Genomic DNA, 13972 nt, shown 5'->3' with positions numbered 1-13972 from the left:
GAACAGAAAGGAAATAAGGAGACAGACGAAGGCTGCAGCAGAAGACAGGAAACAGTCTGTCTGAGGAAACATACCCTTCCATCCAGTGTCAAAAGAATGGAGTCACTCTTAATGTCTCGGTGAATGACGCCCTGAGAGTGAAGATATGACAGAGCCTGCAGCACTGACTCACACACTGTTGCAATTTGCTCTTCATTTAGCCTGAAATTAAAGACATGGGAGTTTAACTGCATCATACTGGGCAGTGGATAGTACTCATTCACAGGTCCTCTTTGAAGGCACAGTGCAATTTTGAAGTTGAATTGCAGATACATATTTTGGTTCCCTATGGCTGTTACTGTCTCACTTTTACTGTTTTTTCTATGACAGTTGAAAACATTTTTGTCTTGATGGTTAGCAATTTTTAGTTTTCATAAGTCTAATACAGAGAAATTGCATTTTAAATCTTGTATCAAAATTCATTCCACAAGATGCTGTTTCAAGCAATTCTGATAGGCAGGACTGCTTCTTCATGCCAAGGTGCCGCAGTAACTGTTGAGACAGCTTTTATTTTAAAGCAAATATAGTAAAGCTATTGTTCACAAGGCTTATTGTGCAACTTCATCCAGAAAGCATCCAAACACGTAATTTGATAGCGAATATAGGGATCCTTTAGAGGCTTCATGCAGCTGGACACTTTGGATACTCTTACACCTAACTAAAGGTAGCGCAGGTTACAAGCGGAGAAGACACTCCTGAATTTTACCACTCTCTGTTAGCCCACTGAGTATGAGCACCAAGAACCTCATCTTTAGAAACTGTTGCTGTTTGGCATACCAACACAAGAACCTTCATGATCAAATATAAGTGAAAATGGTAGAAATGAAAATTATCTCCTGTAACTGGGGACACTGACAGCATTCTCTGCACATTTATACTAAGCAATGCTAGAAGTTAAGTATTTCAAAGAATAGCTGAAGTACCCAATTTGACTACTTTTGATTCTCAGCCTGTCTCTTGCAGTTGTTTCAAACAGCTCTCAGCTGAGGACATAGAAATGATACCTCCTCAAATCCAGGTCTGCAAGGAAGACTGAGGAGAAGAGAGCGCTCAGAAGGCAGAACCATGCCAGTACCACTGGCAGTACCAGTACCTTCTAAATACATAAAAGCAATTTCTACACATTCATGAAGGAGGTTGCACCATCACCTGAGATGGTGCTTTATTTACTTTAATTTATACTTCCATTGCTTGTTTGGTATTCCATCTCTTACTCTACCAAACTGACCAAGTGACCAGGACAACTACATGTTGTGGCTGCACTCTGCCATGCTGATGGCAAATATATCTGAAGAATGGCAGGGAGCTACTTTTGGCATTTTGATTTACCCTGTAAAGGGAGAGGGACAAAGGCTAACTGTGGGACTTGCCTAGTACAGAACCTAACCTATTTAGAAACAGTGCTTTTCATTTCATAGTGCATGAGCTGTAAGAAAAGCTGATATACTTCTGAGCTCTGTGGTTCTAGAAGATAGCAAGAGGTGTACTTTTAGCTTGTCACATATGGAATTTGGTTTCAGTCAAGTGACTGCATAGTGTAAAACAGATTACTAGAGGATTACCTCACTCCTGGAGATGCAAATCAGTTATCACCTTCAGCAAATGTTTAATGAGTGGAATGAGGGTATTTTCCTCCCTGTGAAAAACTGATAAAGGCTTGCAGCTTACTTTTAATAAATGTTATGGTTACAACAGATCCTGTTTCCACTATGTGGAAAAACAAGCATTCATTAGAAGGTTCAAAGGAAGGCTTCATAAAATAACTCAAACCTAGGCTGAGGTCCCACTATGGAATTCAGTCTCACTGGTGGATTAAATTACACAGACCCTTCATAAACCTCTTCAGAATATATATTTTTTTTTTAATCCATAGTTCCATTGGTTCTAATACCAGCTATGAGCTACAAGAGTTTCACTGGCTCTGCAATGCCGTAACTCAGCACTGTTCAGGATTAAATGTTCTTTCTCCTGTCCAGGAGCAAGTACATGACTTACAGCGAAACCTTGGTTCTCAGACTCTGAGATGTGCCTCTGAACTCAATGCTGGAGGGCCTGGCCATCGGGCCTGGCCATCTAAGTGTCTCCAAGACACTCCTTACAGGTGGAATTGTAGAGGCTACAGAGGACAACGTGTTTTTTTTGTACCTCCCAAACACATCACAGATGCACTTCCAAAACAGAGAACCCAATAGAGCAAGATATATGCCTTAAATCCACCACAGGATCAGTAAAGGCTAGTCAAAGCACGTAAGTGAATTAAAGGCATACTATGATTAAAAAAAGTAAATACAATTAGTGTTAGCAATACTACATAATTGTAATCCAATTAAGATTCTGAATCTTCAAAAAAGGAAAGCTCATCCTACAGACTTTCTTGGTCAGTCTCTTCACTGGCGTTCCCTGCACCAGTTTACAGCCTCACAGGACTGCTTGGAAGCAGGAGGGTGCTCCAGGGTCATGGGTAAGATACGATCATCATAACTGCATCACCAGAACACCTTGTGAGTGAGACTCTAGAGACTATTTCAGAACAACTTCTTTGCCCTACAGAAATGCTTTGGGCATTAATGAAGTGCTGTTGATAAGAAAACAAATTTAGGAGAGTGTCCAGTAGTTGCTATCTTTAGGCAACGAAATTTGGGAAGGAGTCCAGATCTCAAGGCTCTGCTGCACTTCTCCAGAGGAGCTAGCCACAAATTCAACCTCACTAAGGTTGCACCACTGAAAACTATTTCTGCATGCTCTTTAATACTTACTCAATGAGCTTCCTGGCCAGAATTCAATACATATAGTAAACAATACTTTTTATGAGTACTGTTGTTTTACAGGAAAGGTCATCAAGTAGTTGAACAGTGGCTATCTAAAGGGATCAGTACCGTAAATAAGGTCCCTTCTACATCAGAAGTATCATCGCATACTTCAAATGGATAACAGTTAAAAAGCGTAGTAGTCTCAGGGCACTGCAAACACAAAATCTCTGAGGGAAACTACTCTCCCCAGAAATCTCTGCTCTACTGCTCTTGCCTGTCAGATGGGAACACAAGCATTGATGTTTCAGACTTTGCTTCATACCTGATCTGAGATACAATGTCTGTGAGGGCTCCCCCCTGCAGAAACTCCATCAGCACCCAGAGCTCCTCTCCCACTAGATAGCTCTTGTACATCTCCACTACGTTGACATGTTGATAGTCCCTCATTATCACCACCTGTAAAAAGAGAGTGGACAATTGACCACCACAACATCACTAACAACACTTAATCTTATCCAACGAAGCAAACATGCACAACCCTACGAGTACAACGCAGTAGCCTCCATCCCCCCAGTCATTTTTCTCCTTGGTACTAGCACAATTCTATTAAAAGGAAGATGTCTCCCGCTCTTCCCTTCTTTTTACCACACTGTCTGTTACCACAGCTTTATGGTGGACACAGCAGAACCCCACCTCTCATCACTATATTTACCTCATTAAAAAGGAGCTCCCGGCGCTGCTGCTTTCTCAGATCCATCATTTTCACTGCCACCTGCCGCCCTGAGTGCTTCTCTCGAGCAATACAGACAATACCTGTGGACCCTTCACCAATCTTCACATAATTCTCCAGCAATGTCCGAGGATCCCCCTGGTCCACAACCATTCTAAGGGCAGCTTTGAACTGCTCATGAGTCACAACCACCGGGTCCTCACTGGCCAGCTGCCCTTTCACAGAAGAGTCCTGGGGAAGGTGAAGGTTGCTAGAACTAGTCTGAGTCTGCCGGTTCCTGGGAGACCCTGCCGGTGATGGCCTGCCTTGTGGCAGTGCAATTGCCTTCTCCACTGTTGGTGATTTTTGGGGGGTTCCAGCTTCTGAGATCATCCTGGGGAAATCGGATGCAGGCTGATCTGATGGAAGAGACTGGGCTTTGGTTGCAGGGCTGCGTGGTGAACCCCATTGCTGGGGCCTGAAGAAAGCATTAGGCTTTGAGAAGAACAAATATGAAAGTGGAAGAAAGAAAAAGTGATGGTTAGATTAACAAGAAAGAAATGTCAGGAATCAGTTGTGTGTTATGCCACTCTGGCCTAGTACATTTTGTAGCAGACTGGAGCCAAGAGCTCTAGGTTCTTGTCTCCGGGTCTGCCCAACATACGCTGCATGACTAGGGGAAGACACATGGATGCAGACTTTCAAGAATCAGCCACAGGATGGGTGCTATGCTTTAAGGACCTCCAAATTGAGGCAGTTTAAAAGGGACCTTTTAAAGCACATGCTTTAGGAAAAAAAACCAAAAACACCAAAACCCAAAACCCACAGCAAAAAACCTAGCTGCTATAAAGCATTCCAACCTTGCCACCAAAACTCAGGGGCAACCTGTGTTGCAGAGAATTTGAAAATCCTTTTGTGCCTCTGTGCCTCTGATCTTCCTCTATATAAAAGGAAAAAGGATTAATGCCAAAGCTGTAAATCACTTTGATGTCTTGGCCTGATTCCCTTTGGGTAATTACGCTCTGCCTACTGAAAACTCTCTGCACTTTCCACTGGTACCTGCAGAGCATTCCTGTCGCTCAGACACTTAATTAGCACTCTGTTTTGGGAAAAGCACCGTGAACCAGGATGGCTGTGGGTGGCCAGTGTGAGACTTCGGCTACACAGAGCCACCTGCCACCTTGCCATCTTACTGGCTCAAAACTGACCTACAATGAATTTGGATTAGCAGTGCTCTTTCCCAAAGCACCCGAGGCTTTTGGAGACCTCCCACTCAAGTACCAAGCAGGCCCAACCCTGTTTAGTTTATGAGATCTAGTAAGATCACAGCCTGCGGTAATGTGGCTTCAGGATACGCATTCCCATGCTAGCACTACGCATAGGTCTCCCAAGAAGGATAAATCTTGAAGTGCTAATACTCACCCTGGAAATGTTGATTAATTAAAATTCAACATCATCTAGCAGGTTAAGTATAAAATACATTATATACTTAGTTATATGTAAAATAATAGTGGATCCGACAAAGCAGCAACTTCAGAAAGAGCAAGCCAATCATTTATATTATAGGGCAAAACAAAAACATCAAAGCAACAAGCTTTTTCTCTCTCACAATTCAGACAGATTATTAATAAAGTTAATAATACGGGTATGGGAACCGAAAACTGCCAATAGAGAAATTTTTAAAGGAGTACTCGTTTTCTGTCACAGACAGAAAATAATTGTATAGAACTTAATTCTATGCACTTTGGTTTTTAATCAAGGATTTTTGTCAACAGTAAAATCTGCATAAGCCGAACATACATACAGCTCATTTTCACACACACATTAGCCCTGGAAGTATGATTTAGTAGCTCCTGGCATCGGGGTGCAGGAGTGCGCAAACACAAACTGCCTGTCAGAAGTTACTTCCTCCTCATTTAGCAGCTCCACCCCTGCAGTCCTGTAGAGACATGCTCATGGCAACAAAGTACTTATTTCCCAATTCTTGTTTTGTCTCGGGGGGGGGGGGGGGGGGGGGGGGGGGGGGGGGCGAGGTTTTACATAACCTAGAGCATGCAAAAGGGCACACAACATGCATGCAAGCTCACACATACTTGTGTAACCACACATAAGTATTATTTCCTGCTCCTGTAATTTGACAGCCCCTATATACACATTTTCAGTCTCTGTACATTTTGAGCTGTCACTGGTTCTCCCACTCCTTCCCCCCATAGTCAGTCAAAAGGAGAGAGCACTCGACCTTCCCGTGGTGACTCTAGGCAGCCTGTCAAGGCACCCACTTCCCCATTTTCAGCCAATTATATCCCCTTTCCATTTCATCTGCAATTATGCATTTCCTAACATGTCACAGCTACACATCATCATCTCCATTTGTGAGGGAGACTAAGGTTTTAATCACTGGAGACTGTTAACAACCGCTTAGATAAACAATTGCCAGCGATGGCCCAGATCCTTCGCTGGAACAGGGAGATGGACTAGATAACCTCAAGGTCTTTCCTACTCCTCTCACCAGCAGCTCGAGTTCAAACACACCCAGGCACATCCCTGCGCACACACCATTTGACTGGTAACCTCTGCTCCTCTTTGTGAAAGTGCTGAGGCATGGCAAAGACATTCTTGCTACAGAAGAAAGAAGTGGTCAGTTCTCCCAGGTACTCAGGGACAGACCTCCAGCCAGTATAGATCAGCCCAGAGTCACGGACAGCAATAAGTGTAGCTCGTGCTACGCAAGAACTGCATTCCTTTAAAAACCCACTCCCTTGGAAAGGGAATCTGCAGGGAGAAGGCTGTGTCTGAAAGCCGTGAGCCTGATCATTATGCAAACTCCCAACAAGCTGGGTTGGAGAGAGCCCCACCCTGCAATACACTTTAGAACAGTCAGTTTTGTTGGGCCAGTGGTTCCTGTCGTTTTCCTCTGAGTTCAGGGACTCCACCCCTGCTAGAAATTAGCCTGGCCTTGCACCAGCCCAGCACAGCCTTTGAAACCACCTAACAACTGCGCATGGACAACGAGCACTAGGTTAGCCTGGGATGAATTAGAAGCAGTGGCCTGAAGGGCTACATTTCCTATCCAGTAACAGGGACCAGAGTTTTCCTCCTAGTTGATTGAGTCATTCATTCAGGATAGCTTTCCTGGGGGAGATGTAGCTATGAGCTGTCCCATCCTTACCAAAAACCGTCAGATTTCCTGTTTGACAGTACTGTGGGTGCTGATGGAAACATTCCTATTGTAGGCAGGTTGGCAGATACAGCTATAACCAACAAGCTCTCCTGAGATAGTTCTATTTTGCACAAGCAAAAGAATACCTTACTAATGTGAATTATGGCAATTTCCCAAATGGCAAAAGCACATTTATACTAGTATAACGGCATTTAAGTTATTCCTTTACTACCACAGAAGGGCAAAAAATGAGTAAGTTCCCTACCTCCTTCCCAGCCTACACTCCTGCAAGCACAGCTCCACTAACAAGCCTTTCTCATGTAGATCTGACTGCCATTTTGAGCTATGCCTAGCAGTATATTTTGTGAAGCTTAAGAGGACTACACATTTCCCCTGTCCAGGAATTTTGATTCCAACATTAATCATAACAATAACAGATGGTTGCATGATGTTTGCAATTAAATTTGTTGAGCTGTGCAAGTAACCCCTGGAACTGTAAAGTCAACATTGCACTCACTCAAAAATACTGAATAACTAACCTTGATCTGCAGGGAAGGGCCTGACTTGTTTGAGCCGCTGGATGAGGGGAAAACACTGCGTAACAGCCTCCTCTTCAAGCTGTTCTCTCTTGATTTGGAGCTAGGGCTGCCCTCCCCTGAGGGCCTGGAGTTTGCCTGTCGTACGAGACAAGGCTGAGGCCAGCACTCTTCTGAGGTCTTCTTTCCCGTCTTCTCACTCTCCCCCGGTAGAGTTGGCATGTGCTGCAAACCAGAGGCACGCTGGAGGCAGCTACCGTCAGCACCCTGGAACTCCGAAGGCCCGAGGGACTGTGCTTTCATTACCATACCATTGGGATGAGACTGTCCTTCCAATCGGGGTTTGTAATCTGGCCACATAGTCTGCCTCCGGGTCACCTTGGTCCCACCATTGCAATTGAGGTAGTTTCCATATTTGTCTGCCCAGTCTGCTTCAGGACTCTGAAGATACATGTCTGGGGGTCTGTCTTCCCCCAGGAGCCCAAGGGACTGCGCTCTCCTCCTGCTGGTGGGGCTTCTTCCCCTCAGAGTGTTCGAACTGATGGCAGAAAGCTTCTGGATGTCGTTGAGTATCCCGGAGATATAGCCTTCCACTTCCACAGTGCTGCCCCTCACCACAGTCTGTGAAACATAGGGAAGCAGGGAAAAAAATCAGAGTTGTAAGAACTGAGGCTCAGTTTATCTTGACAAAGGTTAGACTTTGTTTGTCTAGCCAAAGAAGACTCAAGGAATTTAGGAGAAAATAGAAATTTTTCTTTCTGTCTTTTTTTCATTGTCCTTTACGGAGGGGGGGGGGGGGGAAAGGAATCATTGGGGTTACATCCTTCTGTCAGAGGCAGCAGTGCTTTCAGCCAGAACAGTGAATTCTGCTGCTGCGCTCACATTCTAAAGGACAACATTAGAACAAAACCGGGATGTTTTTAGCACTATGTACTCTCTTGTGCTGAAATCGTGCTACACTACATCACTAACAGGCTCAACAAGCTCCTGAGAATATTAGTTCTCAGAAGTAGTTACAGAATGCCATAAGCTCTATCTGCAAAAATCACCTTGCTATTCCAATACAAGGTTCAACTCTCCCCTGGAGCACTCTCAATAGTGTTGTAATCAGCCTCCATTAGTCTGTGTCTCTACAATTTTTGCTAATGCATCTTAATCCTGACCAGTGAAGACCACACTGTTCCAATACTGCATCCCTCCTCTGTTCTGCCAAGCTATTATAATTAAAAATTATGAACAAAGGGTCACAACAGCTCACAACTGCCTTGTAAGCAAACGATGAAGAACAAGGCTTCCATCCAAACAAGCAACAGCATTATACAAGTAGGACACTTGAAGCTGTTGGTATATTATGTAGTCCTCTACCTTGTTTACTCTGGAACTGAAAAGCTTACAGAAGCTTTTTTAGTGCTGGGAACCAAAATGTTTCATTTCTTCACAGAAATTCACAGCACAGGATCACTCCTACACTTTCATGAATCTGTGCCTGAGGAAAGTCCTTCCCTGGAGTGATGGCAATCTCCTGTTTGCTAACTGAACTCCAGAGATCTTCTAAAGATGCTGAATTAATTACACCAAGCCTAATATTTAGCTGGTGCAAAACAGCAGCTCCAGTGATTTCAACAGAATGCTACCACAGTGCACAAAACGAGCACATGGTTTGCTCACCGTCTGAGAATGAAAGGCAGACTAGAAGATTTGGTCAAACAAGGTGAAGAAAGGACAATCCGACTCATTACATTGCATACACAACATCACCTACAGCAGGAAATTCTACTCTTCAGTCCTATTGTAGCAATGTACCTCCCTCACCACATACATGCACCTTCCTCCATGGCCCCAGCTGCTGTCAAGTAAACAACACGCTGAGGACACTAACTCCTCAAACTGTTTCCATCATTTTTGCACCAAACTTGATAGGGGAAAAAAATACCAAAAGTAAATGGTCAGAAACCCAGTCTCTGAAATCTGTCAGTGGGGTGGGAAGAGTCTTCTGTCCATTCTAATTCATCCATTAGAAACACCAGACATATCAGTTTACCTCAGTAATGCACTCAGTTAAGAGCACTAGTTCATAAATGAGTCTAAGCAGGCACAGATGTAATATGCACACCCCCCAGTCACAGAGCACACGCTTGCTCATGCTTGCACAAGCAGATGGGAGAGAAAGAGGCTCTCCTCCAGTGCTCACTGATGGTTCAATGTTTCTACAAACTGGGAAAAAGAACAACTCAAAGTTGGAAGAAATCTCAGGAGCCCAGCTAGTCCAAAGTAGATGGACAAAAGTCACTCCAGAAAGACTTGTATCTAGCAAGTTCTCAAAAAAAGAAGTCTCCAAGAATAGATGCTATGGCCTCTCTAGAAAATACATTCCAGTGCTCGCCTCACCTCCTAGTTAAAAACTTCCTAAAATTAGACTCAAGTCACTCCTGCTGCACTTCTAGTCCATTAAGTCAGTCCTATCCCCAGTTGTCAGAGAAGATGGGAGTTAGCTGTACTTCGCAGCTGTGTTTAAAGACTGCATCAGATTAATGAAGAGACATCCAAATTTGACCCAAATCTATATGGAGTGCTCCTACAAAGATCATGCCGTTTTGACCAAAATTTAGAAATTATAATTTTAAAAAGAAAAGCAACTCTTTACAAGCTACATACAGTCCATGTCAAAAAAAAGGAAAAAGCTATGATAGTTGAATCCAGGAATCTATGTATAAGAGGGCCAATTAGCACTTAAAAAAAAAAAAATCTTACTATTGACTGGTATCATTGAACAGGACTTTGTTCAAATGGAGTTTACCAGAAATAATCAACTACGTGATGCAGTCTAAGACAGTATTTGCACTTGGACTTACTGGGGAAAAATAAACAGCATTAGTTTAAGATTCTTCTATAGTTTAAAGACTGTTGGGTATTCTATCCTTGTTCTCAAAGATTTGCACCTCCTTTCAGCTTTTACCATCTACAGGTTTAATAAGTCACACATGAAAGTACTGACCAGTATTAGACTCAGGACAAACTCCAGTAAATCTCTTCATGCACATTTCTATTTTGCCAGTGGTGCCTCACACTATTCTTTTGAGCATATTTTTCCTAATATTTGAGAAAACTTGCTCAGTTTGCTCTGGGAATGCCATAGGTACAGTGTCAAGAGGCTAACTGAATTCAAGATACAGGAGAGAGCTATCGTTTCTCCCTGACCCAAAGCCTGATAGCCTGTGATAGATGGAAATTGGGTTGCCTGACATGATTTGTTCTTGATAAATCCATGCTGGCTGCTGGCTATTACCCTGCTATCTCCTAGGAAGTGGTTGCAAATAGATTACTTGCTTATTTGTTCCAGTCTCTTTCTGGGAATTGAAATTATTCTGACTGATCTGCAATTCCTTGAATTTCATTAGGCCCAGCTGACTTGAAAATATGTAACTTATCTCAGAAGTCTCATTTCTGTTCATGTTCTTTTCTTATTCTAGCCTGCGTTCTTATCCCTTCATGCTCATGTTAATTGTGTTAGCCCACTGATCACAGTTAACCTTTTCAATAAAGACTGAAGAAAAATCATTAAACATTTAAGAATTCTCAGTGTCATCTGTTATTAACTTTCTTCCAAAATGAGCAGTGATCAAATTCTTTCCTTCATCCTCTTTCTCCTCCTCAGTGTACTTATGATTGTCTCCTTAGTGCCCTTTACGTTCTTTGAGAATAACATCCCTTTTTGTGCCTTGGCCTTCCAGTTTTGCTCCTACATAAATTTCTTTTCTATTTGCCCTTTATAACTTGACCTAGTTTCCACCCTTCTGAGCAATCCTCCTGCAGTTTAAGCTCATTAGAGAGCTCCTGATCTAACCAAGTTGGTCTCTTATTACACTTTTTGTCTCTTCTCTGGATTGTGGTCCTATCTTCTACTACATTTTGAACCTCAAAGCACATTCAGGACACAATAAAACAGAAGGCAATACAGAAGGCAATACCTCCTCCCTTTTTCTTTTACTTGTTCTTCCTGAGCAAGTTTTTCCTTTCTAAATCAGCATTCTGCTGAAAGATCCTGATGTGCCATTTAAATTGCAGGTTTGATTTTGCATTAATACTTGCATTATACTAAAATGTAGTCCCATTTAGTCCCCATGTTTTCAGCATCTGTACACAAAAAGCTAAATATATTAATCAGATAGACAACTATTTTCTTTTACGTCCCTCCTAAAATCCAAGTAGTAACATCTCTATTTTACAACTTACCTTTCAGTTTTTAGGCCCCTGTAGGGTTTTTTTTAACTGGGAACAAAAACTTCCCACAAGGTAGCAAGACTTTAAACACAATAATTCTGTCACCATCTTTCATTTCCTTTTCCAAGAGGTCATCATGAATCTGCCTCTCTTCACGCAGCAAATCCCTGCAGTCACTTACGAACACAGCCTCCAGATGCCATTATCAACAGCCATCCGAGCAAGACAGCCATCTAAATTCACCCATCTACAAGGATCAGTAACTTGTTTCTCCTTACTGAAGGACTTGCTTTAAGGACATTCTCCTGTTTACTATGTCCCACTTTCTGTTAAAATGCTGTTTTATAAACCCTTTTAGCCTAAACCCTAGTTTAGTCCTGCTCCCTGTTGTCTCTCATTCACTTAGCCATCCATGAACAGCAAGCTAGTGCCACCCCACTCTCTCCCACTCAGGCTTCCCTGTCAACTTAATTACCAGCCAAATTTGCTCACCCACGACAATGACAAACTTGCTAAAACAGGTCTCTCCACGAATTCTCCTCTTTGCTTCCCTGTACAACAGCTGAACACATCCTGGGCCCTGTCAGCTACCACGGGAGCTTTCACGGGTCCTTGTTCTAGTGACAGGCAGCCAGCTGGCTCTTTGAACAGTGACACTACTGCAGTTAAGGATACTACTGCCCTTATTTCCGATGAAGTTACTATCGCCTCAAAAAAAGACAGTGTTATCAAAGCCCAGACCCTGATATCCACTGAATTCCTTACAGATCCCACCCTTAGCCCCATTTAAATATATATGGGGCAATGGAAACATTGCCTCAACTTGGGCCTCCCCAAGGAAGAGGAAAGCCCAGGGGACAGGAAAGAGCAGTCTTCCTCTCTTACCTTCATAGGCTGGAGTTGCATCCTTGTGATCCTTGAAGGGTCTACCACTGGCTTGGGGCGCCTCAGCGTGTCTAGAATATTCTGCCATTGAGGCGGCAGGCCCACAAATTTGCCCTCCTTTGGGTCAAATGAAGTGTGGACACGGTGCTCAAAGTTCTGTGGAGCCGAGATCTCTGGGCGTTTCTTCTTCTTCTTGCGGAACATGATGCCTGAATCAGAGAAGGCAATGCCGTCAGTGCTTTCGCATGTCTAGGTCCAATATGCCCAATCAGTAAAATCACGTATCAATTATATTAGTTAATTACGTTGTATTAAGAACATTTCCTGGTGACAAGCACTTTAACAACAGAGTTGATCATCTGCTTTTAGAGATGAGGAAATAGAGGCAACAAGAGAGCAATGACTTGCTCAAGACCACCTAGCAGGTCAGTGGCTGAGCTAGGATTTCTAGTGACCTTTATAGTGCTCTGCCCACTGAGAAACAGTGCTCCTATTTCAGAAAAGCAGCAGACACCTGTTACGTCTATGGCTGAACTCCTTGGCTTCCTTTATTTCTACAAATTCATATTGCCTGACATAAATGTTTTAAATATATATATATGTATATGAGACACACATTTATATTTTACACAGGCTTGTACCTAGGTTAAATGGCTTTGGAGTCCAGCCAGTTAGTGTTGATTCCACTACAAGCCTGGAATGAAGGATGGTTATGAACAGGGCTCAGGCTGTCTTCTCACTCGTTACTCCAAGTAAGTAATATATGTTTGATTCCCATTTAAAGACAACAGAGTTGTTGCCAAAGGAAGAGCTGTCCAGGACTGATTTTGGATCTCAGTTTTTCTAGCTTAGACAGAGGGCTTGGGGGAGAGAGAGAAGGTGGTAGGTGGAAATCAAACTCTGTCAGCAGGTAGTTGAAGAAGCTAAAATTAAAAACTAAGATTCCTTTCCCTTGGGGGCTGAGAGAGACAGTTTGTGTGAACAGCCATTACAATTGCAACAAGCCAAAACCAGCTAACACTTAAATATACCCAAACACAAGAGACATTCAAAATCTGAATTTAGACTTTAATGCCAAAAAAAAAAGAGATGTAGATAGACAGAAAGCCAAAAGTTTTAGACCTTTTTGAAATTGGCAATATAGGAAGGAAAAGGAAGAACCGGAGCTCCACTCACAGAGGTGGGAAAGCTTGAATAACTGGAGGACTGCGATGGATGGACACAACCTCTTTACAAAAGACAGACAGGGAAGATGGGGTGAGAGGGAAGTTACTCCTTCCATGAAGAAACAGCTCAGAGGTAGGGAGATTTTCTATGGAGAGCCAGGCTTTTCACAGTGGAGAGTGGTGGCAGTCTGAGAGATGACAGGCATAAATCGAAACAAGAGAGGTCCCAACTGGATAGAAGGATAAACTTTTTCGTGACCGGGAGAGTCCAGCATCGGAGCAGGTTGCCCAGACAGGTTGTGCAGTCTCCTTCCTCGGAGATTTTCAAGAGCAAGTTTGCTCTTGAAGACAAAGCCCTGAGCATCCTGGTCTGACCCTCAGAGCAGAACCTGTTTTCAGCAGGGGGTTGGACTACAGATCTGTTCTATGATTCTATCGACTGGTTTGATAGCTTTAAAGTTACAAGTATTCCAAGTTACATTTTCCTGTTTGCTGTTGGAGAAACA

General features: G+C 43.1%; 1 protein-coding gene across 4 annotated transcripts in view; it reads right to left on the bottom strand.

Moving 5' to 3' along the window:
- LOC115352095 (serine/threonine-protein kinase PAK 6) overlaps positions 1 to 13972 on the bottom strand; it is a 40658-nt gene that overhangs the window by 5166 nt on the left and 21520 nt on the right. For all 4 annotated transcript variants that reach the window (XM_030039770.2, XM_030039771.2, XM_030039773.1 and 1 more), the window contains 5 exons: positions 12301 to 12509; positions 7198 to 7815; positions 3502 to 3993; positions 3112 to 3245; positions 75 to 201 (listed from right to left, as the gene is read on the bottom strand). In XM_030039770.2, the coding sequence (XP_029895630.1) occupies positions 75 to 201; positions 3112 to 3245; positions 3502 to 3993; positions 7198 to 7815; positions 12301 to 12504 (1575 nt within the window). In that variant the 5' untranslated portion in view covers positions 12505 to 12509. The remainder of the gene's footprint in view (positions 1 to 74; positions 202 to 3111; positions 3246 to 3501; positions 3994 to 7197; positions 7816 to 12300; positions 12510 to 13972) is intronic.

This window comes from Aquila chrysaetos, chromosome 16 (genome assembly GCF_900496995.4).
Source record: "Aquila chrysaetos chrysaetos chromosome 16, bAquChr1.4, whole genome shotgun sequence".
NCBI classification, from domain to species: Eukaryota; Metazoa; Chordata; class Aves; order Accipitriformes; family Accipitridae; genus Aquila; species Aquila chrysaetos.
Note: the sequence above shows the minus strand (reverse complement) of the source record. Positions and strands in the feature narration are given on the sequence as shown.